This window comes from Panthera tigris, chromosome E2 (genome assembly GCF_018350195.1).
Source record: "Panthera tigris isolate Pti1 chromosome E2, P.tigris_Pti1_mat1.1, whole genome shotgun sequence".
In the NCBI taxonomy this organism is placed as follows: domain Eukaryota; kingdom Metazoa; phylum Chordata; class Mammalia; order Carnivora; family Felidae; genus Panthera; species Panthera tigris.
Genome location: NC_056674.1, coordinates 28544752 through 28571554, shown reverse-complemented (window position 1 = coordinate 28571554; position 26803 = coordinate 28544752). Strand labels below are relative to the sequence as shown.

Genomic DNA, 26803 nt, shown 5'->3' with positions numbered 1-26803 from the left:
AAATTGGACTTGTACTGAATATATTCTACACGAAAATCATTTCCAGGTAGCTTAAAGACAAATGTGAAAGGCAAGACCATAAACTTCTGGAAGACAATACAGAAGAATGTTCTTCATGATTTTACAGCAGAGAGAAATTTCTTGAACATAAGTATACAAATCACAAAGAAAAAGACTGACAAATATGATCACAATGAAACTGAGCTACTTATTAAAAGGCATCATAGCAAGAATGAAAATATCAGCCAAACAGGAGAAAACACTTAAAATACATATATTTGACAAAGGATTCAAATTTGATAAAGGTCTATAAACCAATATAAAAAAGACCCCCCCCAAAAAAAAACCACAACTAAGAAGAAATGGACAAAAGGCTTAAAAAGGCAATTCAGAAGAAGATACCCAAACCACCAACGAATCAATGAAAAGATTCTTGCCCTCACAATAAAGTAGATAAAAGAAAGTCACAAGCAATGTGAGATGCCATTTCAAAAGTTAAAGTTTTTAGCATATTAACTGTTGGTAAGAATGAGGAAAAACGATACCCTCCCAAAATGCTGACGGAAGCGTCAACTGGTATAACTACTCTGGGAACAGCGTGGCATGATTTAGTAAAGGAAAGATGTGCATATCACATGACCCAATAATTCCATTCCTGGTTATATAGCCTCAACATGTGTAAGAAGGTTAACGGCTAAGCTGTTAATCATAGCAGGAAAATAAACACAATTCAAATGTCCACCGATGGTCGAATGGGGACGAATACTGTGGTATATTTGTATGTTTTGCAGCAATGGAATGAAATGGAGTGGAATGCTATACAGCAATGAAAACAAAAATTATAATCACATAAACCACTGTGGTGCATCTTGGAACATAATATTGAGGGGGAAACTACATAGCATACACACAGGCTGATTCGTTTGTATAAAACTCAGAAACATGCTAAACTAACACTATACTGTTTAGATACACAAACTTAGAAAGTTATCATGAAAACCAGGAGAATATATTAAAGATGATGGAAGCTCAGAGGAGAGCGTGAAAAGAGGGCTCTAGGAAGAGGCACCAAGGAATTTCAAGGGCAATGATCATGTTTTTCTTACAGTGAGTAGTGACTACATGGGTGTTCAATGTACGTCTTTTCTCATTGTTCTTTATACCTTATCCATTTAAGATTCTTTAGTAATGATATTTAATATAGGACTTTTAAAAGTCATTCTTTTCTTTCTCAAACCCTCAACCCCTCCAGCCCAAAAGCCAAATCCATCAAGTATTTGGGTCTGTTTCCAAAATATATTTCAAATTCATCCTCTTTCCTTCACCCCTATCATCTCCCTAATCTAAGCCACAGGGCATCATCTTTTGCCCTGTAACCAGTCTCTTTCCTGGTCTGTCCCCCTTCTTGGCCAAACTATTCACCACACAACTCTAAGAGAGATCTTTTTAAAATTTAAAGATCTTACATGATCTTATATCATCCCCCTATTTAAAAACTTTCAGTGGCTTTCCAGCATTCTTATAACAGGCAACTAAATTGCTCACTGAGACCTGCAAGGTCCTGGATGACCTAGCTCCCACCCACCTATCCGAACTCACTGTACACACCTATTCTCCTTGCTTCCCATGCTGCAGCCCCTCTGGCCTACTACTTGTTCCTCGAATGCTCTTTCTCACCTCAGGCCTTTGCCTTTACTATCTCTTCTGCCTAGAATGTTCTTCCCAAGCTCTTTCTCTGACAGGTTCATTCACATCATCCAGACCTCAAACCCAAATACCCTTTCCTCAAAGAGACTTTTCCAAAACACTCCATGGTGGCTGGCTCCCCACCAGCTGCTGTCATGCCTTGCTCATTTCCTTCACTGCACATGTCAAGGTAATTGATGATTACCTTGTCTTTCTAAATGTTCACTATGTGTCATACCAACCAGAACACCAACCAGCTCCATAGAACAGGAATTTTGTTATGGTTTTTCATGTGGATTTGTGGTTGAATCCATAGCATTTGGTATAGCCACTAATACAAGAAAAGACTCGATATTTGTTTTAAGAAAAAACTGAATGCATAAATCAAATGTTGTAGAAAAAAAGCTTTCTATTTATTTTTTTTAATTTTTTTTTTTAACATTTATTTATTTTTGAGACAGAGAGAGACAGAGCATGAACGGGGGAGGGTCAGAGAGAGGGAGACACAGAATCTGAAACAGGCTCCAGGCTCTGAGCTGTCAGCACAGAGCCCGACGCGGGGCTCGAACCCACGGACCGCGAGATCATGACCTGAGCCGAAGTCGGCCGCTTAACCGACTGAGCCACCCAGGCGCCCCTCGATTTATTTTTTTAAATGTTTGTTTTTTGAGAGACAGACAGACAGAGCACAAGTGGGGGAGGGGCAAAGAGAGGGAGACACCGAATCCGAAGTGGGCTCCAGGCTCTGAGCTGTCAGCACAGAGCCTGATGTGGGACTCGAACCCACAAACTGCGAGACTGTGACCTGAGCCAAAGTCGGACAGTTAACCAACTGAGCCACCCAGATGCCCCGAAAAAAAACCTTTTTAAATGTACAAGTGAAATTAATGATAGAAAAGAAATATTCTTTCACACTGAAATCACTTCTATTTTCTAATTTAAGGATGAAGGCCTACTCCACGTAGATTTCATCACTTTACATATCCCACTTAGGATCAATATTCTTATATAAACTTATTATACAATGTTAGACTAGAATCAAGAAGTTAAAAATATTCTCTTACACCACAGAAACTGTCTAAGGATACAATTATAGCATAAACCTGAAGAATCAATGTTACCTAGATTATGACAAACCCCAGCTTGTACCAGTTTCCGTTCCCTAGAAAGAAACAAGCTCGTAGGAAAAGCATTCACGAGGCTACGAGGAACAACAGCGTGAGAGAGCCGGGCTGTGCCCTAACCACTCTGGATGGGCCATGCACGTGCAGAAGCCAGCAGGGCTGTGACTCACCCTAAGACGCTGCCAGTAAGACCCTTGTTGTTTGGGCACTCCCAAGGTTTTTGAGAGAGCTAACAACTGTTAACAAAAGGGCCAGACCTTAACAAAAGCAGTCTATCAAGAGACAATCTCCTGGGGAGGCATCATTTAAGGAAGATTCCTGCTCTGTGGCTAGGAAGAAGTCCTGGGGATTGATGAGGCCCTGCGATTGCCTAGCTTCAAAACTCCCTACTCAGGTAGAAATGAAGGCACGGAGAAGACAAAATCTAAGAGCTCACTGAAGTCATTTCCCGTGTGAGTATCTAAGCCCAAGTGATGTTGACAGTAGGCTTGGACTGTTACATTTGTGGATAATCCATACGATAGCTAAAAAGTCACTACAGAGTTCTACAGTACTCTTAAATTCTTATTTTCATTTCGTTTGCACATAGTTCCTAGACGTACCGCGTGCCAAGCCCCGTGCGAGGCACTTGGAACTCCAGTCTGGCAGAGGAGACAGGCGACAAACAGTTACGATGGCACCTCACCTAACCTAGGAGAGACAGGAAAGGCTTCCAGGAGAAAATAATACCCAAGCTGAGATTGAACAGATGGACAGAAGTAAGCCAAAGCATGGAGTGGGAGGAATAGGAAGAAGGATTTCCAGGCAAGAGGAACAACAGGCGCCAAGAAAAGAGAAAGTATGGCACATTCCAAAATGGCCCCACTCCAAGCATGGCGGAGCAGGAGTGCACGACAAATGAGAGACGACTAAGACGTTATGCCGTGAAGGGTCCGGGCAGGCCAAACTAAGGAATCCGCGTTTTTACCTCCCAAGGGCTAGGGAAAAATTAACAGACATGAACCAAAGGAGAGACATGAGCAGAGACATCTTCAGAAAAAGCAGTCGAAGAGCAATGTGAAGAGAAACATAGTGTAGTGATCAAAAGCGCCAGGTGTGACACAGACTTGGGTTGGAAGACCGGCGCCACTAACACTAGCTGTGTGGCCTTGGGCAAGATATTTAGCCACTGTAACAAAAGAGAAAGTAAAAACACCTACCTCATAACGTTGTTATGAGGACAAAATAATGCATCTAAAGGGTGTAACACAATGCCTGGCGTAATAAGTCGTCAAGAAACGTCGGCCGCAGTGATGACGGTGGTAGTGACCACAAAGACGGTGGCGAGGAGGATTATTATTGTTCAGAATCGATTCAGAAGGAACAAGGCTGAGGTAGACAAACCAGGTGGAAGGCCGTTATATTAACTAGACAGCAAAAAAGGATTTGAACGGAGGCAGTGGCTGCAGAAATGAAGAAAAGGAAAAGAGTCTATTGATACCGAAGAGGAGGAGATCCAGAAAACTCCGTGACGGCTGGATGTGACTCGTGAGAGAGCAGAGTCCAGGATGAGGCCCAAACTTCACGTCTCCATTTCCTCACTCCACAGAAGCGTAACTGAGGTCATCATGGCTTCCGTTGGCTAAATGCAGCAGGTATTTGTGTGATCTTCGCCTTACTTGCCCTCTCAGGAGCATTCAAGGCTGCCAGCTCCGTGACTTCTTGACCCAACAACTTCCTGATTTTCCTCACCTCCCTCTGGTGGCTTTTTCTGTCTCCTTTGAAGACTTCTCCTCCTCCCAGCCACTACATTCCACAGGGTTCAGTCTTACCCCACACCCTCCCCTCAGGTGACACTATTCACAAAACTTCAATCACCAAATATGTGAGGGAAACCTGCAGATGTACGTCTCCAGAGAGCTCTTAACTTTCTTCTCAGCCACAGACCTATATATCCAACTGTCTCTTTGACAAATCACGTCTGGGAAGTTTAAGGGGCCCCTGGGGCTCAACATACTCAAAATCAAATTCATCACCTTCCTCTACAATTCGAGAAGCCTGCAAGCCGGGAAACCAGGGGTATCTCTGACACCTCTTATTCCCCAGCTCTCACTCTCAGTGCATCTGTGAGTCTCCTCAAGTCACTTCCTAAATATCTCCTACACCATCCCCTCCCCCCCCCCCCCCCCCCCCCCGCCATCCCTTCCCCCAACAAGTCTCGCCCTAGCTGCTCGAATCTATTATCTATTTCTGAGCCCTGCAACAACCTTCAGCGGTGCCCTTGTAACCACATGGTCCCCGCTTCGAGCCACTGTCTACCCTGCAGCCAGAATGATTTTCAAAAGGCAAACTTGGTCATGTCACCCCTTGCTGAAAATCCTTCCATGGCTTCCTCTTTTCCTTTAAATAGAGCACACCAGGCTCCACATGCCCTGGCCCTGTTTGCCTTTCTCATAAAATGTTCTGCCTCTCTCTTTGGTCTAGCTACTCTGACTCTTTTTAGCCTTCAGCAAACACAGGCTCCATTTTTCCATGACGCCTTTCCATACGCCATCCTCTCCGCCGAAAAGGTTCTTTGTCCCCTTTCGCTGTGTTATCTCCCACTCCTCTGGTAAACTTAAGCTCATGCTGCTTCCTCAGAGAAACATCTCTGAGTCCCTATAAGTAAAATCCACCTTTAATAGACTCTCACAGTATCAAGTACCTTCACTGCCCTCATCATGATTGCAAGGCTCTGTTTCTGTGATGGTCTGATTAATGCCTATTTCAACAACTTGATCATAAATTCCAAATGGGCAAGGACCATGTATGTCTATTCCTCCCTCACCGTTATAGCCTCTGTGCCAGAAGAGTGTCTGGCACATAGCAGGCACTCAATAAATATTTGTTGACGGGAAGAACTAAGTAAATAATAAACCCGAAAAAAAATGATGTCCCTGAACCAAGGGAAGGCAAAAAGGGAGTGTTTTTAAAAGAGACACAGAAAGACGAGACAGAAAAGTTTTTAAAGGATTCCACTGATTCTAGAAATTCACCCTAAAGATCAGGTAAGGGAAGAGAACGAGCTACTAATACATTTTCTGAATGATGTATTAGTCTTAACAGCAGTGCAGTTCAAATTGTGTACAATATTTTAGTTCAGCCATATTAATAAAGAATGTTCTACTCATTCTGTTTCCAAAACTATATACACTGGTGAAAAAGCCATTTTTTTCTGACGAGCTAAACGGACAGGATCAATATAATAAAGAACACTAAAACTACAGATTACCTTCATCAATGTACCATGTGTTTTTTGATTTGGATTGTGGTTGTGAGTCAACAGAAGATCCATTTAAGGTATAAAATAATTCAGATCTGTTTCTATTTCCAGGGTCTGAGGTAGGTCCTATGGATCAAGAAAAGTTTCTTTTAAAAATAAAGTCAATATGGTGTGAAAGTTTTTCCCTGAGAGAAATTAACACACATATGATGTTAACAATTGCTTAAGAAAGCAATAGATGTATACAAACGCAATGTATTTTATTAGCGTCTTCAACTTTTAAAAATTTGGGAACCATTTTGGCAGTGTCAAAAAACTCTTCCACCCAAGAATCAATACAGGAGGGGAACAGGAATAAGTTTAAAAGAAAAGCCTGCTATTTTTTTTTTTAAGACCAACTGCTTTTAAAAATTACTTCATGTACTATGGTTTATTTCCAAATGTCAACAGCACCATTCCCCAATTTCCCCTGATGAACCTGTTAGTTCCCAAATTTAACCTGTTAATTTAAAACAGTTCCTTTCGGAAGAAAGCGATCTTTAAATGTTGTAGACCTAAATCAATGCACAAATTAAGTTGAAAAAATATAAAGTTTAAACAGTTGGGAATTCTCGGTCATCAAATTCCTTGCTTCACTGCTTCACGTCTCTGAAAACAGGAAGCAGAATTATTTTTTTCTAGATTAGATTTATTAACGTAAGAAAGAGTGAGTGTGGCCACATTACAGACCTTTCAAGGCATTACCCTGCCTCAGTACTAAGAAGAAATGCTGTAAGTGCGACCAGGGGGGTCTCCAGAAACCATAAAAAATCTGATTTTAACTTTTCAATTTAAAGCAGATAGCTCTATACTTTATGCTTATAACTAAGATCTGCTACAACACAAGTAACCACATGTCTTCAGAAAATCTGTAGGCTATTTATACTTAAGTGAGAATAACACATGTGAGCGATCCTATCTAGATCTACAGGTTGACTTAGAAGATAACTATTACGTGTGTGTCCTATTTAATCCTAAATCGCCCCAGGTCCAGGGTCACATAAAATACTTCCTAAAATACAATTTCCTTTAAAACGGGCCAAGACAAGTTTTGTTCACCAGATAACTGAGGGAACAATATTCTTCTCCTAACCCACATCTGAGTTAACAAACATTCTCACAGCTTTTTAAATGAGCTGTTTCGCTTGTAGAACTACCATCCTTTAAAACTATAAAATATGTGGAAGCCAAAGAAAAACGCAAAGAACTCCACATGCATTGTGAGGGAGTTTCTGGAAGAGAGACAAAAATTCTTGCTTAGCAGTTTGGAATTTAACTTGTGCCACATTTTGTTAGCAAAATCCACATAATTACTCCCGATATGCTTTATCCCATCTAACATTATCCAGATACGGTTCTTCTGTACAGTTGCGACTCTAAACTCGAGGTTCAAATGTTACAAGTAGGGGCTTCCAAAAACCAGCTGACAGAAACCAACAAAAGACAACAAGGTCCTCCCGGAAAACTTTTCATCGCCTAAAAAAAGGCTGGGAACTCTTGGCTTTAGCAAGAGCGTCTATAAACAATTTTTGGTAAAATACTAAACACGTTGGGAAGAAGAGAGTCTACGTGTACACCGAGGAGTAAAACCTTTCAACCTTTTTTCAATGCTATGGCAGATCAGATAGCGTGTAAATATCTAAGAACCGTAGCCTACTGATCCATACCTGTAGCCTTTGGTTTATTATGACTGGATGAACCTTTGTCCGCAACACCTCTTGACATAAAGGCAAGTTTGGGAGGCCTCCTTTCCTGTGTCACGCTATCTGAAATGGTAAACGTGTTTTTTTAAGGATACAAGCAAATTCTTACAGAAGAGAGACAATTAAGCAAGCAATGACAACAGCAGCCAAAAAATACCTCTTTCCTACAAAAATGCAGCATTTCCAACAGCAGTTTTACAAATTTTTAAAGGTCGACAAAAGTACTGAAAGAGGATACGGGGGGAAAAAAATCAATGCTGTACTTCAAAACGTAATTTCTACAAAATATGACCCAAATACAATTCAGCTAAGTGCTTTAATGTCTTGGAAATCTAATCAATTTAGTCACTATTGTTTGATGTGTTAAAACACTACGGGGACAGACAGCTCCACTAAGTTCTTTGCAGGAGGTCCCCAGGTGTCCCCAGAACACCCAGTGTGTTAGGAAGTGCTCCACACTCAAGTATTTCTAGAAGATGCTGAGATAAACAAAGGGAAGCACATTTCTTTACCGCATAACACCAGAACCTTTAATATGCTGATGTGTACTGTGAATCTTTCAAAGAGGGATAGAATAAACGTATCTTATAATATTTTTTGTCCCAGTCTACTTAGCATCTCAGATTAATGTATTTCATGGAACACAGTTTGGAAAAAATCTGGTTAGAAATATGTATCAGTTGTAAAAATCATATATGTTAAGAATAACACTGACAAGTATACAAACATATACAACATATAAACAAGAAAAACTCAAAAAAGCCTACACAGATTAATGATGAAGAAAGCCAGAGAAAAATATCAACAATATTTTTGAAGAAAACACTTGAAACTCCTTTTTGGAATATTAGGTGTGATAAATTTGGCAAAGTTGTTTCTGATACGTAGCCGACTCTAAACCTTAAAAGGCCAGTAATTTTCATGAGATAGTCACAAATACTGATCAAACGAACGTAGAAAAGTCAATCTGCCGTTTTTCCCCTGGAAATTTCAACAACATATCTGTAGAGTCCAACATGACACTTAGGAGTCATACCTGATAAAGCTGTGTATCAGCAAAAGCGATAGCACCCACAGTGGATTTTTGAGAACAGAAAGAAAAAAATAGGATAATTTTTTACATTTTAAACACAAGGAAAAGGCCATTTTGTTAGAAAAAAAGGAAATAATATTGAATGAATTACATATAAATCATGTTTGGTAATATATATAAATCACGGTGGAGGGGGGGAGATTGCAGTGTTAATCTATATCTTGAGGGTCTCAGAATATGATCAAATGAAAAATTATTTTAATTCAAAAATTATACTAAATAACCATGGTTTCAACCAGGTGATATAGTAAAAGCTATTTACTGATACTTTGATGATTAGCCATTCAAATATCTCCAAATATCACAGATGAAAGCTACCATGGAAGGTAAAATTTCTTAGTCACTAGCAACAGTTCCCAAATTACAGCATATAAATTGACTAAAGAAAACGAATTCCCACTATTAACTGTAGTTACTACACATAAGTCTGTGTTCAAAAGACATGCACGTGCATACTGTACCCTACATGCATGATACGGTTAGTGGTAATTCTAACAAAGGCAGCAAATGGTCTTAAGTGAGGCAGCCTGGCGGTAACAGGCCACATGGACGAGCCACTGGGGACTGGGACCCTCCTGCTGGTGATTAGGGGAGGGCTTCAAAGACCGGGAATACGACAAGCACTGGAGTTGGAGACAGTAGTTATCTTCCGCCGTGTCACAGTGACATCTGCCCAAAACGAAATCTCCTGATTTACCTTAGGAGACAGACTTAGACTTTGTCCGAGAGAAGGTCAGATACCGATTTTGAGGAACAGATATTCCTACCGAATTGTATGCAGATGAGGGGTCGCATGCCACATCTAACCTGCCCTCCAGCAGTGACATACCAAATATGGTTTCCTTGCCACCACTATGCTCATGATCCCAAACCAAAGCCTTCTGCCTCGAATGGATTTTCAGAGCTTGCCACCTCAGGGAAAGGTAAGTATGGGAAAGTAAGCAAGATAAGCAATAAATTCGGCAGACAGTTTTGTGAGATTAAAACAATTCTGCTTGCTATTAAAAGAGACAGCATGCTATGTTCACCAAATGGCATGCACAAAAATGTGCCTAGCATCCTTATTCAGAATAACCAAAAGCTGAGACAATCCATTCCACAGCAAAGTAGCTCAACAAGTTGTGACCTGTTCGTACTATACAACACTGCACAGCAATAAAAAATAAAAAAAAAAAAAAAGAATAAACTACTGATATACACAACATGGACGTTGTGTTGAGTAAAAGAAACCAGATGAAGAGTATCCATTACCTGCACACAGCAGGACGACATCCAAAATGATAAAAGTACATGTGTATCCCTACAGTAGCCAAGATATGGAAGCAACCTAAGTGTCCACCAACAGATGAATGGATAAAGAAGATGTGATACGCACATGTGAATATTACTTGGCCATAAAAAAGAACGAGATCTTGCCACACACACAACATCGATGGACCTGGAGGGTATTACGCTAAGTTAAATCAGTCAGACAAAGACAAATGCTGTATGATTTCACTTATGTGTAGAATCTAAAAAAAACAAAACAAATAAAGCCAAACAGAAACAGAATCCTAGATACAACTGGCAGTTGCTGCGGGCAGGGGGAGGTGGGCAGGCAAATGGGTGAAGGGTTAGATCAAGGGGTACAAACTTCTTTGTAGTAAAAAAAAAAAAAAAAAATCACAGAGATGTAAGGTACAGCATAGGGAATACAGTCAATAATATTGCAATAACTTTGTATGGTGACAGATGGTGACTAGACCTATCATGGCATTCATTTTTTTGTCCTGTATAAAAATACTGAATCACTATCTTGTCTAACTGAAACTAATGTAGTATTCTCTGTCAATTATGATTCAGTAAAAAATTATAAAAGTAGCAGTTCATCCATCACTCTTGTTAATTTAATCAGAAATACAAAAAAAATCCCTTCGAGAATGTTGGGTTGAAAATCATAACAATAAACTAGTTAACAGTAACAATCAAAGCAGGAGAGATGCCTGTGAATTTGAATGACCCATTAAATTGAGAGAAATCCCTTAATTGATGTGCTGCTTAACATCATCAGCCACAAGAGCATAATTCAGACCCAAATGAGAGTTTAATATCCACGGAGAAAGCTACTGGAGAAAATATAAGTTTACTTGGGTAAAATGAGGTATTATAAAACCAGATACCGAAAATACTATATACACAGCAACTACACAAAGACCTCTATGAGGCAGGATTACTGATCCAAATAAGTGTTTTCCTCCTATTTTAGATCATTTTACATGAAAATTCTTTGAACACAAAACCAGAAGGTCCCATCAGAGGACATCAGAGTTGCGTACACAGGTCTAGTGCTTCAAATTAACCTTCTTTTGGGCTCTGTCTCGTACGAGCAGGAGTGCTGTCTACATAGACACTTAAGGTGATTCACGCAGACAATCTTTGTGGAAGCCCATAGAGCATTATCTATCAGAATATAAAATACACCTACCCTTTGACCCAGCAACTCTACCTCCAGGAAGTTACCTTTTCAAAAAAATATCTTATGAATATTTTACATGAATGTGAGCACCATATATCCCATTTAAATACTCAGATGAGTACAGATGGTGTGGTGTTGAGGGAGAAACAATACATGCAAAGACACACTTAGTATCCAGAACGATCTGAAAATGTTAGAAGACTGAAGGGCACTGACGACATCAAGTGTAACAGGCACAAAAGCAAGGTCCTGCTGCTGTCCTCCAAATCAACCATACAAGCATAGAATTAGAAGTAGAAGGGTGCATGAAAGAAAATTGGGGGTTTCATTCAAGAGTCAGCTCAGTATTCGTTAATTCACTGATTTATAAATGCACTCATCCATCTGTAATGCAAGGAAGGCATTACAGGGGTCGCTGGGAATACAACTCAGACGGTAACAGGGCTTTCCCCAATTTTTTTTTTTTTTTTTGTCAGTTTGTCGATAGCAACCATTAGCCCGCATAATGGATTACAGTATTCCATTTCCCTTTAGATGCTCAAGTGTTAAGAAAAAAAAAAAAAAAACATCTTCAACAAACCAGGTCTCACTCAGAGTATCATACCACAGCCAAATGGCTAAAATGACACAAAGTTTTTAGGCTGGAGCACAGAAGATGAAGGTCCCAGAGACACTCAGCTTTGAATATCTGAGGGCTGCTGTAAGGAAAAGGAGCTGCCTCTGTCCTGTGTCCATCACCAGCTCAGAACTAGAATCAGTGTGTCAACTATGGGAAAGTAGCTCTAAGCACACATCGTACAAGGAGTGACTTTTTCACAAGGATATCTGTCTAAAATGAAATTCTCCTGATTTACTTTAGGAGACACTGACTCTTCTATCTTGTCTAAGAAGATCCAGATGATAAGACAGGAAGTTATCTTTTAGCTACACTGGAACACATGCAAACTGATGCATATACATGGAGTTATTCACTAAAGCACTGCTTGTAAGAGCAAAAGATTAAAAAGAACCGAAACATCCATCAGCAGGGGACTGGTAAAAAAATCATGGCACGTTCATAAAATGAAATACAATGCATAATTTAAACAAAAGATTAAGTATGCAATACACGTACTAATAGGAAATGATGCCCCAGATCTGCTGTTAACTAACAATAACAGAGGCAACTTCCACTCCTGGGAAAATGAGTAGACATACCTTTCCTATGCCTCATGATAAGTACAACTAAAAACTCAGGACATAACATACAAAATGAGAAGATTCTAACAAGGTGGAGAGGAGAAGGCAGACCAGCTAAGGAGTTCTGGATGTAAAGAACAACACGGCAGCGAATTCCCTGGGTTTTCTTCTTGCCTTATGTATCCCAGACTTAGCACTGAAGAAGCCAGCAATCTGGAGCCATTAATGGGCACAGACCAAAGAAAGCCCCAACAAGTCAGCGCTCTCTCGTCAAAGGATGAGAAAAGAGGAAACCTAGTAAGACCGAAAAATGTTAGACAGTAATCACTCAACACCAGCCAAACACCACAGGAAAAAAACATTGGCCCTACCCACTCCAAAAAGACCAAGTGGGGAACCCAGACTTCCACTCATGTGAGGCTGTTACAAAGTGCTCCAACGCCCCAGTTGTGTGATATCAGAGAAAGCCAAGTCGGGAGCCACCACCTGATGACAAGTTCTCCCACCTCCATGGTGTCAGTGGAGACCACATGGAGAGCCCAGACTTCCATCTCTGCCTTACCTGCTGGGGTGGTTGGTATCAGAAGAGGTCTAGTGGAGAGTCAGGACTTTCACCGTAACCCACCAGCAATAAGGGCACATTCATCACAATGTCACTGGAGACCATGCGAAGAGCCACAACATCCACTGCTCCCCAGCAGGAATGAGGAGGCCAAGGGAAGAAGACTTCTATCTCCACATGGCAATAATTAGGTGGCATCTCCCCTCCTCTTCCCCGGCCATAGCAGGGTCGAAGAAAGCTGGCTAAAAGCTGGCTCTAGATCTAGTAACATCTAGAGTCTCAAAACCTAATACCCAACTGTCCAGGTTTCAAACAAAAATCACTCATTATACCAAGAACCAGGAAGTTCCTAAGAATGTTTAAAGACAGTCAATAAATGCCCACACCGAGATGACAGAGAGGTTAGAATTATCTGACAAAGATTTTAAACAACCCTGATAAAAACGCTTCAATAAGCAATTATAAACATACTTGGAACAAAACGACAGGACAGAAACCTCATCAAAGAAACAGAAAGTCTCAGCAAAGAAACGGAAGATATAAAGGAGTGAAAATGAAATAACAACGAAAATAAAAAGCTCAGTGGATGGGCTCAATAGCAAAATGGAGGAAACACAGGAAGTCATGGGTGAACTTAAAGACAGAATAATACAAATTATCCAGTATGAACAACACAGGGAAAATTGAATAAAAAAAAAAAAAAAAAAACACACACACACACACAAAAGAACAAAAGAAAAAGAACAGAGACTCAGGGACCTGTGGGACTTCACAAAAGATCTAACATTTATTTCATCAGAATCTTAAAGGAGAGAAGAAAGACGGGGCTAGGGCTGAAAACGTACTCAAAGAAGGAAAGGCTGAAACTGACGAAATGTAGCAAGAGACCACAAATTTACCAATTCAAGAAGCTGAGCAAACACCAAACAGATGAACCCAAAGAAATTCTATGCCAAGACACATCATAATTAAAGTTTAGAAAGCTAAAGTCAAAGAGAAATTCCTGAAAGCAGCCAGAGAAAAACAAAACCTATGGGGGGAAAAAAAAAGCAAATCAAATGAGAGCAGATTTCTCATCAGAAACCAGGGAGGCCCAAAAGAAGTAGCACAATATTTTCCAGGTGCTGAGAGAAAAGAATTCTTGACCCAGAATCTTATAACCAGTGAAAATATCCTCCAGGAGTGATGGGAAAGGCAAGACATTCCAGATGAGGAGAAACAAAGATCATTTGTCACCAGCAGATCTAAAAGAAGTTCTCAAAAGAAAAAAATGATAAAAAAATAGTCCCATACAAATATACCCAACTGATCTTTGACAAAGGTACAAAAGCAATTCAATGGAAGAAAGAGGTCTTTTCAACAAATGGTGGTGGGACAATTTGACATTAAAACGGGAAAAAAAAAAAACCAAAACCAGCTCTAAGTCTTATACCTCATAAAAAATTAACTCAAAACGAATCAAGGACTCAAATGTAAATGAAAAACTGTAAAACTTTAAAAAGAAAGAACAAGGATGTGAAGAAATCAGAATTCTCATACACTGTAGGTAGGTATGTAAAATATGTAGCCACTTTAGAAAACAACCTGGAGTTCTAGAAATGATTAAATATACAGTTACCATTTGACCCAGAAATTCCATTTCTAGGCACATGCCCAAGATAATTGAAAGTAGGTCCACACAAAAACTTATACACAAATGTTCATAGCATCCTTTTCATAAATGTCAAAAACTGGAAATACAAACGGCCACCAACTGATGATGAACTGGTAAAGAAAATACAGTTGACCTTTGAACACCAGGAGGGTTTGAGGCACTGACTCCCATGCAGCTGAAAATCTGCAGATAACTTTTGACTCCCCAAAAACTTAACTATCAATAGCCTACTGTTGACCAGAAGCCTTACGCATAAGGTAGTCAATGTTAACAACATAACGCATATTTTGTATATTATATGTATTACATACTGTATTCTTACAATAAAGCAAGCTAGAGAAAGTAAACAGTTATTAAGAAAATCATAAGGGGGCGCCTGGGTGGCTTGGTCGGTTAAGCGTCCGACTTCGGCTCAGGTCATGATCTCACGGTCCGTGAGTTCGAACCCCGTGTTGGGCTCTGTGCTGACAGCTCAGAGCCTGGAGCCTGTTTCAGATTCTGTGTCTCCCTCTCTCTCTGCCTCTCCCTGTTCATGCTCTGTCTCTCTATGTCTCAAAAATAAATAAACGTTAAAAAAAAATTTTTAAAGAAAATCATAAGGAAGAGAAAATACATTTACACTACTGTACTATAAAAAAATCCACTGATGCACACAGTGCAAACCCATAACATTGATCAAGGGTCAACTGTGTACTATATCTATATAATAGAATATTGTTTCCCATGAGAAGGACTGAAGTACTGATTTATTCTACAACATGGGTGAACCTTAAAAAGATTATGCTTAAGTGAAAGAAGCCAGACAAAAAAGGCCATGTTTTTTAGTTCACTTATATGAAATGTCCATATAGTGAATGGTCCATATGTCCACAGGGCAATCACAGAAACAGAGAGCAGATCTGTGTTTGCTAGGGACTGAGGGGAGTGAGTGACTGCTTAATGAATGTAGAGTTTCCGTTTGGGGTGATAAAAAAGTTCTGGAACTAGACAGCAGTGATGGTTGCACAACACTGTGAACATTCTTAATGTTACTGAATTGTACATTTTAAAAGGAGTGAATATTCTGCCGTGTGAATTATATTTTGATTTTTAAAAAACTTAGGAGGAAATCTTCACTATCTAAAGCTAGGCAAAAAAAATTGCTAGACCTAATACCAAAATCATGTTCCATTAAAAAAAAATTGTATCTTTGACTTAATAAAAATCAAAATCCTTTGTTTTGTGAAAGACCCTGTTAAAAGGAGGAAAAGACAAGCCACACACTGAGATAAAATATTCACAAACCACACATCCAACAAAGGACTAGTATCTAGAATATATAAAGAATCCCCAAACTCAACCGTAAAAAAGCAAGAATCCAAATAAAATATGGGCAAAAGAGATGAAGAGACACTTCAGTAAAGAAGATGGATGGCCACAGGTACATGAAAGATGTTCAACATCGTGAGCCATCAGGGAAAATCAAATTAAAACCATACTGAGGGGTGCCTGGGTGGCTCAGCTGGTTAAGCGGCTGACTCTTGATTTCAGCTCGGGTCATGACTTCAGGGTCTGTGGGCTCCAGCCCCACGTCGGGTTCTGTGCTAAGAACACGGAGCCTGCTTAGGATTCTCTCTGTCCCTCGCTCTGCCCGTCCTCCACTAGCACACGTGCTCTCGCTCTCAAAAATAAGTAAAACTTAAAATAAAAAAACACAATGAGATATTACTACTAAAATAAAAAAATAGTGACAACACCAAATGCCGGTGAAGATGTGGAAAAAGTGGATCACTCATATATTGCAGGTGGTGAGATAAAATGGTACAACCGCTCTGGAAAACTGTTTGGCAGTTGTTTAAAAAACTAAACATACAAATACCATACAACTGGCAATTGCAAACCTGGACATTTATGCTAGAGAAACGAAGACTTACGTTTACTTGTTCACTGTACACAAGTGTTTATGAGAGCATTATTTATAATAGCCCACAACTGGAAATAAACCAGATGTCCTTTGATGGGTAAGTGATAGAACAGTGGTACATCCATGACAGGGACTATTACTCAGCATTAGGAAAGAATAAACCAGGGATACGCACACACTGACGAGTCTCCAGAGAATGAGAAAAAAAGCCAATTTCAAAAGCTTACACGCTGTACAATTCCATCTGTATAACATTCTTGAAATAACAGAATTACCTAAGTGGAAAACACATTAGTGGCTGCCAGAGGTTAAGGAGGGAAGGACCATGGCGAAAAAAGGACAACAGGAAGGATCCTTGTGGCAATGGGAATATCCTGCGTCTTGTCCACACCCTGGCCGTGACGCTGTACTCTAGTTTTACAAGATGTTACTACTGGGGAAAAGGGTACACAGGATCTCTCTGTATTCTTTCTTACAACTGCATGCAAATCTTTATAATCTCAAATATTTTCAAATCATATATCTGTTACAGGGCTTATCATCAGAATTTGTAAAGAATTCTCAAAATTCAATAATAAAAAAGTTTTTTTAATCTAGCAAAAGATGTACACAGATACTCCACCAAGGAGGATACACAAGATGACAGATGAGCACATGAAAAGGTGTCACAGGGAAATGTGAGTTAAACCAGAATTAGCTACCACCAACAGAAGAGCTAAAGTCTGTACGACTGACCACACGCAGTGTTGGCAAGGAAGGGGAAGAAGTGGAATTTGCACACACTGCTACACAGAATGTAAATACTACAACCACTTTGGAAAGATCGTTTGGCAGGTCTAGCATGTTCGTTTTTGCTTCAAGGTAAACAATCACCAGCCATGCCACATCTAGGGATCTACCCAAGAGAAACCAAGGCCTCTGACCATACAAAGACCTCACACGATTTGTCATCGCAGCATTATTCCTAAGAGCCAAAAACTAGACACAACCCAGAGGCCATCAACAAGTGAATGGCTAAATAAAATGGTATATCCATACGTTTACAGGGAAAACAAACAGTGTATTTTCCTTTACTCTCACACAACACTTTTGACACTTCTGGTCACCCAATATGTGGGGAGTTTTCCCGCACCACCTGGGTGTCTTACAATTCAATTCAATTCTGACACTATCTGTCTGGAGTTAGAAGGAAATCCTACAAGTTAAGGGCTCAGTCCCACAAGAATGCCCTCATTTCTGACACCAGTCACAAGTTCCAGGTTGTCAGCGTTCCCGGACCCCCCTCCTTGGGTTCCGTAATTTGCTAGAATGGCTCACAGAACTAAGGGGCAACGCTCAGATTTACCATTTTATTATAAAGGATATAATAAAGTATACAGATCAACAACCAGATGAAGAGATACTCAGGGCAAGGTATAAGGAAGAGGCACAAAGCCTTCTTGCCCTCTCCAGCACAGAACTCTCCCAGCACCTCCAGGTGTTCAGCAACCTGCAAGCTCTCCAAACCTTGTACTTTAGGGGTTTCTACGGAGACCATCAAGTAGGCATGATGAATTACTGACTCCATTTCCAGCCCCTCCCCCCTTTCCAGAGGATGGTGCTTGGAGCTGGAAGTTCAAGCTTGGTCTTGCCAGGGACCAGTCCCCATCCAGCAGCCCACCAGGAGTCGTCACCTCGTTAGAACAGAAGACGCTCCCATCACCTAGGAAATTCCAAGGGATTTAGGAGCTCTGTGTCAGGAATCCGGGTCAAAGACTAAATATCAGCAAGAATCGATGATATATGTAAACTATGTTTTATAGTTGTAATATACTAATACGTATTAAGTAATACATAAATTATTTACACTAAATGTTAATATACTTATAAAATACATATAATTACAGCCTACCACAGAATGGAGTTCTCAGCAATTAAAAAAAAGCATGAATGAGTCAAAAACGAATTATATTGACTGAAATAAGGCAGACAAAAAAAGAGCACGTCTTGAGTTACTCCACATATATAAAATTCCCAAAAATGAGCAAATGTATACTGACACAAAGATGATCAATCGGTGGTTGCCTGGATTTTGGGGGGGACAGGGCAGACAGAAGTGGGAGGAAGTGATCACAAAGGACATCTCCTTTGTAGGTGACAGGGATGCTATCTTGATTGTGGTGAATTTAAGGAAAAAAAAAAAAAAAGAGCAAAAAGGAAAAAGAAAAAAAAGAAAGAGGCAAACCAGGAAACAGACTCTTCACTACAGAGAACAAACTGATGGTTACCAGAGGGGAGGTTGGTGGGGGCATCGGGAAAACAGGGGATGGGGATTAAAGAGAGCATTTGTTGTGACGAGCACTGGGTGTGGTTGTAAGTGTTGAATCACTACATTGCACGCCTGAAACTAATATTACACTGTATGTTAACTAACTGGAATTTAGATAAAAACTTTAAAAAAAGAAAGATGCAAAAGGAAAGCAGGTAGTCGGAGGTCACTGTTGGGAGGGAAAGATCTCAGAGACCCTTATAAATTCTGTGCCAATGTGCATGCAAGGCGTAATCTACAAGGCAAAATTAGCATTACATTCCCAACCTCCAACACTAAAAAAAGAAGACACAAGCTGGACCAGAAAAAGCAGAAGTGTGTAATTTAGGGGTGGCACTCAATGATATGCTCCAACACAACAGCTTTAAGAACGTGAACGTGTCAAATTAGCTATGTTGGAGCTTTTAACATTTGAAAAGCAGAAATGAAGGTGGGGAGGGAATTGAAAAGCAGACCGAGGACTCTTTTTTCGTCAAAGGTGTTCTTCAGAAGACCACCGTAACAAGCAATTGACAGAGATGAATTCTTTCCTAACCTCACCAGCTGTTAAACTGCTTCAAAACAGTTTTAAATGCCGGGAGTATTAATTTTGTCCTACAAATGAAGGCAACTGGGCCAGAAAAAACCTCAGGAACTAAAGGAGACACCAGGACTCGTTTTCTCTCTCCAGGAAAGGGTGTTAATGATGACATGAAATAGAGACGGAGACCCATTCAAAGAAACTAATTTTCATTTAGACAACTTTACTTTTTAAATCTATTTGTGAGCTTTATTTTGTTGGCGAAAAGTACTATTTGTGGGTTACACTATAAAAGCTGGGATCGTTCTTAATTATCTTCTGTTCACGGTGTATGAAATCAAGCTTTAAAAGAAAAAAGAAAAAGCATTATTTTCCTTTCTTGTCACTGCTCTGCGAGCCGGGAATAATGACAGTGAGAGCCACTGATCTAGAAGATCAAAGTGTGCCTGACAAGTGATTCCCAAGAGATTCATGTAACTAATTTTTATTATTTTAATCCTACATCACTATTTGAATAAAATGGAATTGTAAGTGTTTTTGAAGATAAATACTATTACAGAATGCCTTTGTCAGGTTATGTATAATTCCACCACAGGAAAAACAGAAATGGTAGCTTTTCCTTTCATTTTCTTTTTAAGTGCTACTGTAGAACCCAACATCATTTACATTTCAAACCTAACTGAGAGATGGAAAAAATATACAGAAGGAAATACAGCTCTAGCTAGAGTTTGGGGGGGTGGCGGGGGGAGGCATTTCAAAATCTTTATCCTACTGCAGACTAAGAAAAACAAAATCAATTATACACAAGCCAACTCTATATTTCAGATATCTTTTCTTTCCTTAAATTTTAACACTAAACTAACGATTTCCCTAGTCTCCCAACTTACTTGACATAATGAATTACATTTACTGGTAAAATGCAAAACTCAAAATTCAGTGAAGGTAGGTAAAAAGGATGGTTATACCAAAAAGGCTTGGGGCTTTCAAAAGCACCCTCTGGATTTTTTTTTTCACAGTTTCAAGATATTATTTCAATTCCAGTTAGTTAACATACAGTATAATTGAGTGATTCATCACTTACATGCAATGAACGCCCAGTGTTTATCACAAGTACCCTCCTTAATCCCCATCACCCATTCAAACCCCGCCCCACAGCATCTCTCAGTTAAGGGTCTGTTTTATGGAAACCCACAAACGTATCTGATTTGGTAAGACAAGTTAAATTACATTTATCCATGTGATTCTGGAAAAACAACATTAGCACAGAACTAGCTACCCCTGTAAGAATACCTTAATAATGAAAGAAATTTTATTTTACAAGGTATTCCCCTTAGCCATCCAGCAAGTTAACATTATAAACGTAGCGTAAGTCACGGAATTTGCTTAGGACAGGATATCTCAACCTCAGCAATACTGCCATTTTGGACCAGATCATTTTCTGTTGCGGGAGCTGCTCTCTGCATTGCAGGATGTTTATTTAGCAGTATCTCTGTCTTTACCCACTAGATTCAAGTAGTACTCCCACCCCAGATGTGATGATCAAAAATGTCTCCAGACATTCATTACAAAATGTTCCCTGGGCTCAGTATCACCCAAGGTTCAGAACTACCTGGCTTAGAAGTAAAATGACCTTCTTATAAAGGTTTTGTATTAACGCTTAAAAACAATTTTTTTTTAAACTTGGAAATTCAATAGTAAAACAATACTGTATTTCAGACAATCAAAAACTTATATGGTGATGGGGATTAGGGAGGGCACTTGTGATGAACACAGGGTGTTGTATGTTAAGTGATGAATCACTAAATTCTACTCCTAAAACTAACATTACACCGAATGTTCTGTATGGAATTTACATATTTACACTGTATATATGGACTTTAAATAAAAACTTGAAAATAAGGGGGGGGTGAAAACTATAAAACAAAATCTCATCATAAAATCCATCATGCCTGCCCAGAGAAATCCCCCTTTTTCTTGAATAAATGCTCTCCACATTCCAAAATACATATTAAAAATACAGCTGTTATGATGGAGTAAGCTCATATCAGACCCCTTTTCCTGAAAAAAATAGATTTAAACTCTGAAAAAATATAAAAAACAACTTTTGCCAGCAGGCACTGGAGAGTGAAGAAGGGAGGAAAAAAAAAAACAAAACAGGCAGATTATGAAGGAGACTCAAAATTCAGTGGAAAGGAACAATACAAGGTTATAATCCAAAACTGCTCCACACACTAAAAGAGAAAAGAGGGGGGAAAAAAGGAAACTGTGACCCATTCTCAAAAGAAAAAACCACAATGCACACCAAGCCATAGACTATTTTGATGTTGGAACTGGCAGAAAAGAATTTTAAAAGAGGACTTAGAACTATCCTTAATGAGGTAAAAGAAAATATGCTCACAGTGAAGGAGAAGATAGCAATTATCTTACCAGAGAAATAAAAACTATTTAAAGAAACAAACAAAAAAGAACAAGATGGAAGTCTTAAAATATTTCTAAAACCTTAAAAAGGCAATTTCTGAAAAGAATAATTCGTTGGATGAATGAATTTAAGCCCTAAAAACACGATGCGGACGAGAGAGGGGGAAATCAGTAAAATTCAAGACAGAACAGTCGAAATTATCTAAAGAACAGATACATAAAAGTATGAGGAAAAAAAATTAAGTCTCAAGGACTTCAGGCACAATACCAAAAACTCTCTACATGTATCTATCTGATGTCACAGAGAAAGACTGAAAGGGACAAAGAAAGCACTTGAAGAAATAATGGTCAGAATGTTTCCTACTTTGTTAAAAGACACAAATTTACAAATCCAAGAAGCTCAGTGAACTCCAAGCAGGATAAACATGAAGAAAACAATGCGAGGGACATCATAAACTGTTGTAAGTCAAACATAAGGAGAAATCATCAAAGTTCCCAGAGAAAAACCACATATTACATTACATACAGAGGGGCAATGATTTAAATGACTGCTGATGTTCACCAGAAAATACGGAGGTCAGGAAATAGAAGAAAACCCCTGGAAAGCAGAACAAAAAAGAACACAAATACCAAACAGGGAATTCTATACACACCCCAAATATCCTTCAAATATGAAGGCAAAATAAATACATTTCAGATAAAAGAAAATTATGAATTAATTAAAGTTAATTAAAATTAAAAGAAATTCATTTCTAGAAGAACTGCATCCTCAGTCAACAACAAAAGTTTTTCAGGATGAAGGAAAATGTTAACGAGTGGATACTTGGATCTTTTTTTTTTTTTAATTTTTTAAAATATTTATTTATTTTTGAGATGGAGGCAGAGTGAGAGTGGGGGAGGGGCAGAGAGAGAGGGAGACACTGAATCTGAAGCAGACTCCAGGCTCTGAGCTGTCAGCACAGAGCCCGACATGGGGCTCGAACCCACAAACGGCGAGATCATGACTTGAGCCAAAGTCGCACACTTAACCGACTGAGCCACCCAGGTGCCCCGATACTTGGATCTTTTCATTTCTAAAATATATATGACTATTTCGGCAAGAAATACGACATATTCTTGTGAGTTTTTAATGTACGTAGATGTAACATACATGACACTTAATAGTATCAAGGAGGGGAAGGGGTAACTAGACTTCCATGGTAGCCAAGGCAACTACATTTTGTGTAAAGTAGTACAATATTAACCCCCACTACACTAAAATGTTAAGGATATATACTTCATCCCTGGAGAAAGCACTAAAAGCAATATAACGATGGAACGCAGCTAGAAAGTCAACAGAGTAACATATACTTCTTAAAATTTTTCAAATAATCTTCAAAAAAGTAGAAAAAAGTATAAGAGGAAGGAAAAAAGGACAAATAAAGAATAGATAATAAAATTATAGTTCTAAACTCAATAATAATACCAATTATGACATTAAATGCTACCAGGTTACACAACAATGAAAAGACAAAGATCATCAGAATAGATTCTTCAAATTATATGCCATCTGAAAACAAGCAGGAGAGAGAGTAGGAAAATGAAATGAGTAAAGGGAGGGAAAACATCTCAATCCAATAGCACAGTGGGGGTAAAGCAGAAAAGAAGGACAAATAGAAAACACATGAGGCAATAGAAATAAATCTAATTATTAGTAATAACTATTAACAGATTAACCCTTCAGTTAAAGTACCCAAATCGCCAAACTAGATGAATAAAAAAAGATTTCCCACCATATACTGCCATATAAAAGAGCATGCCTCAAACATAACTGACTGAAAAAGAGAAATACCTGGAAAATACTAACCAAACACAATCTATCCACACCATACAAAACAGAATTTAAGACAAAAGAGTTACTAGCAATGAAGACAGCTACTATATAATGACAAATAGTTCAAATCACCTGGAAGATACAACAATTTCAAACTCTAAGTACTCAAAAATTCTGAACTTATATGCAGCAAGTAATTAGTTCAAAATTAAAGCAAACACAGAATTAAGAAACCCATTATTGTGTTAGAAATTTTTAATATATCTTGTTCAGTAACTGATAGATCCAGCAATTAAAAATTCAGTAATGATACATAAAATTTGTATAGCATAATAAATTAGCTTGATCTAAGGGACATGTAAAATACACATGCGATGCACGCAGCTACAATTGGGGCGAACATATTCTTTTCAAGCATACACAGAATATCTCTGTAAACTGATCACATATGAGGCCATAAGGTTGGCCTCAACAAACGTCAAAGGATTAGTATCATATTCTTGGACCATAAAGCAAATGGATTAAAAAAAATAAAATCATGAAGGAAATTACAAAATGTTTCAAATTTAATGGTAACAAGACAACTACATAACAAATTTTGTGGAATGTAGGTAAATAGGTACATAGAGTTTATACCCTTACATGCTTCACATTAGAAAAACTAAAAATTATTAAACTAACCATTTAAAGAGTTAGAAAGAAAAACAATAAATCCAAAAAAAGCCAAAAAGAAAATAATAAAACGGAAATTACTAAAATAGAAAACAAATACCTAGCTAAGATTAAGAAAGCCAAAAGATAAGTTTTTTTGAATAAATGAAAGCAAGAAACCTTAGTAAAAAGCTGTTAGAAGAAAACAGACACAATTTTTTTGGATGAAAACAAGGACACATCTGCAGATGCTGCTGAGATTTAACAGAAAATACAAGATCTTAAGAATAATGCTATGCTAAAAACTTTAGAAACAAAGATTAAATGGAAAAATTCATTAAAAAATAACACTATCATAAAAGACCCCGAATAGCCAAAGCAATCCTGAGAAAGAGTAAAGGCAGAAGCATTACACTCCCTGATTGCAAACTATACTACAAGGCTATAGTAATCAAAACAATATGGTACTAGCATAAAAATCAACACAAAGACCAAGAGAATAAAAATGGGAGCCCAGAAATAAACCTATGTATATATGGTCAACTAATACTTGACAAGAGCCAAGAATACTCAACAGCAAAAGGGTAGTAGTCTCTTCAATAAGTGGTGGTGGGGAAACTGGAAAACCACATGCAGAAGAATGAAACCGCATCCCTGTCTTACACCCCCTCACATAAATGAACTTGAAATAAATCAGACTTAAGTGTGAGACCCAAAACTATAAAACTCCCAGAAGAAAACACAGGAAAAGTCCTTTGGCATTGGCCTTGGCAGTGATTTCATGAACAGGACAAGAGAAGCACAAGCTACAAACGCAAAAATAAATAAATGAGACTACACCAAACTAAAATGCTCCTGCCCACCAAAAGAATCAATCAATAAAAAGGCAACCGACAGAATGGGAGAAAACACTTGCAAATAATAACCAAGGAGTTAATATCCAAAATATGTAAGATTTCATACAACTCGACAGCAAAGAAATTAACACATGATTTAAAAATGGGCATAAGAGTGCTCGCTTCGGCAGCACATATACTAAAAATGGGCAGTAGAACTGAACAGTTTTCAAAATACATACAAATGGCCAACAGGTGATATGAAAAGGTGTTCAACATCAATAATTACCAGAGAAATGCAAACTCACACCCAAGGGACCTGTGGAACACCACAGCAAATCAACATGCACACTGTGGGAGTCTCAGAAGAAGAGAGAGAGAAAGAGACAGAATGTCTGAAGAACTACGGGGTGAAACCTTCCCAAATTTGATGAAAGCAATGAACATAAATGTCCAAGATGCTCAACAAACACCAAGTAAGGTGAAGTAAAAGAGACCCCCACACCAACACATTAGAATCAAACTTTCAAAAGACAAAGAACCTTGAAAGCAGCAAGAGAGAATCAACTTGTCACATACAAGGGATCCTCCATAAAGACATAGGCAGATTTCTCATCAAAAACTTTGGAGGTCAGGAGACAGTGGGTCAATGTATTCAAAGTGCTAAAAGAAAACTAATGTGAACCAAGAATCCTGTATCTGAAAAAATGTCTTTCAGAAGTAAGGGAGAAATTAAGATAGTCCCAGATAAAGAAAAACCGAGGGAGTTTGTTTCCATTAGATCTGTCCTAAAAGAAACACCCAAGGGAGCACCTGCAGGGTGAAATCAAACGACACCAGACAGTAACCTGCAAGCACAGGAAGAAATAAAGATCTCGATAAAGGTAAATACATTGGCAATTATAAAAGCCAGTATTACCGTAACAACAGTTTGTAATACTACTCTGTTTTCGACATGCTTTAAGAGACTAACACGTTTTTAAAAAAAACAATTAGCCTAAAAGCTAGTATCACTGTAACTCTGGTTGGTAACTGTACATTTTTGTTTTCTACATAATTTAGGAAACCAATGCATTTATAACACTTAACTAGTTTATGCTTTAGGGTGTACAATGTATAAAGATGTAATTTTGTAATACCAAGAACTGAAAGGGGTGGGGTAGAGCTATAAAGAAGAGGGTTTTTTTATGTTGTTGAAGTTAAGCTATTATAAATTCAAACTAGATCACTAAAATTTGTGATGTTAAATGTAATTCTTGTGGTGAACACAAAGAAAATAGCTATAATATGTGCAAAAAGAAATGAAAAAGGAACATTTCACTACAAAAATCAACTATACACAAAAGACAATATTAATGCAGGAAATAAAGGTAAAAAAAAAAACTATAAAAAACAAATAGCAAAATGATGGAAATAAGTTCCTCTTTATCAGTAATTACTTTAAGTGTAAATTGATTAAACTCTCCAATCAAAAGACAGAAATTTGAAGAATGGATAAACACATGATCCAACTATATATTGTCTATAAGAGACTCACTTTAGCTCCAAAGGCATAGAAATTTAAAGCGAAAGGTCAGAAATAGATATCCAAAGCAAATAATAAGCAAAGGAGAGCAGT

At 38.5% G+C, this 26803-nt stretch overlaps 1 protein-coding gene across 5 annotated transcripts in view; it reads right to left on the bottom strand.

Annotated features, from left to right (window-relative positions):
• The window catches only part of CYLD (CYLD lysine 63 deubiquitinase), a 65219-nt gene that overhangs the window by 20199 nt on the left and 18217 nt on the right, over positions 1-26803 (bottom strand). For all 5 annotated transcript variants that reach the window (XM_042970505.1, XM_042970507.1, XM_007096681.3 and 2 more), the window contains 2 exons: positions 7758-7856; positions 6061-6177 (listed from right to left, as the gene is read on the bottom strand). In XM_042970505.1, the coding sequence (XP_042826439.1) occupies positions 6061-6177; positions 7758-7856 (216 nt within the window). The remainder of the gene's footprint in view (positions 1-6060; positions 6178-7757; positions 7857-26803) is intronic.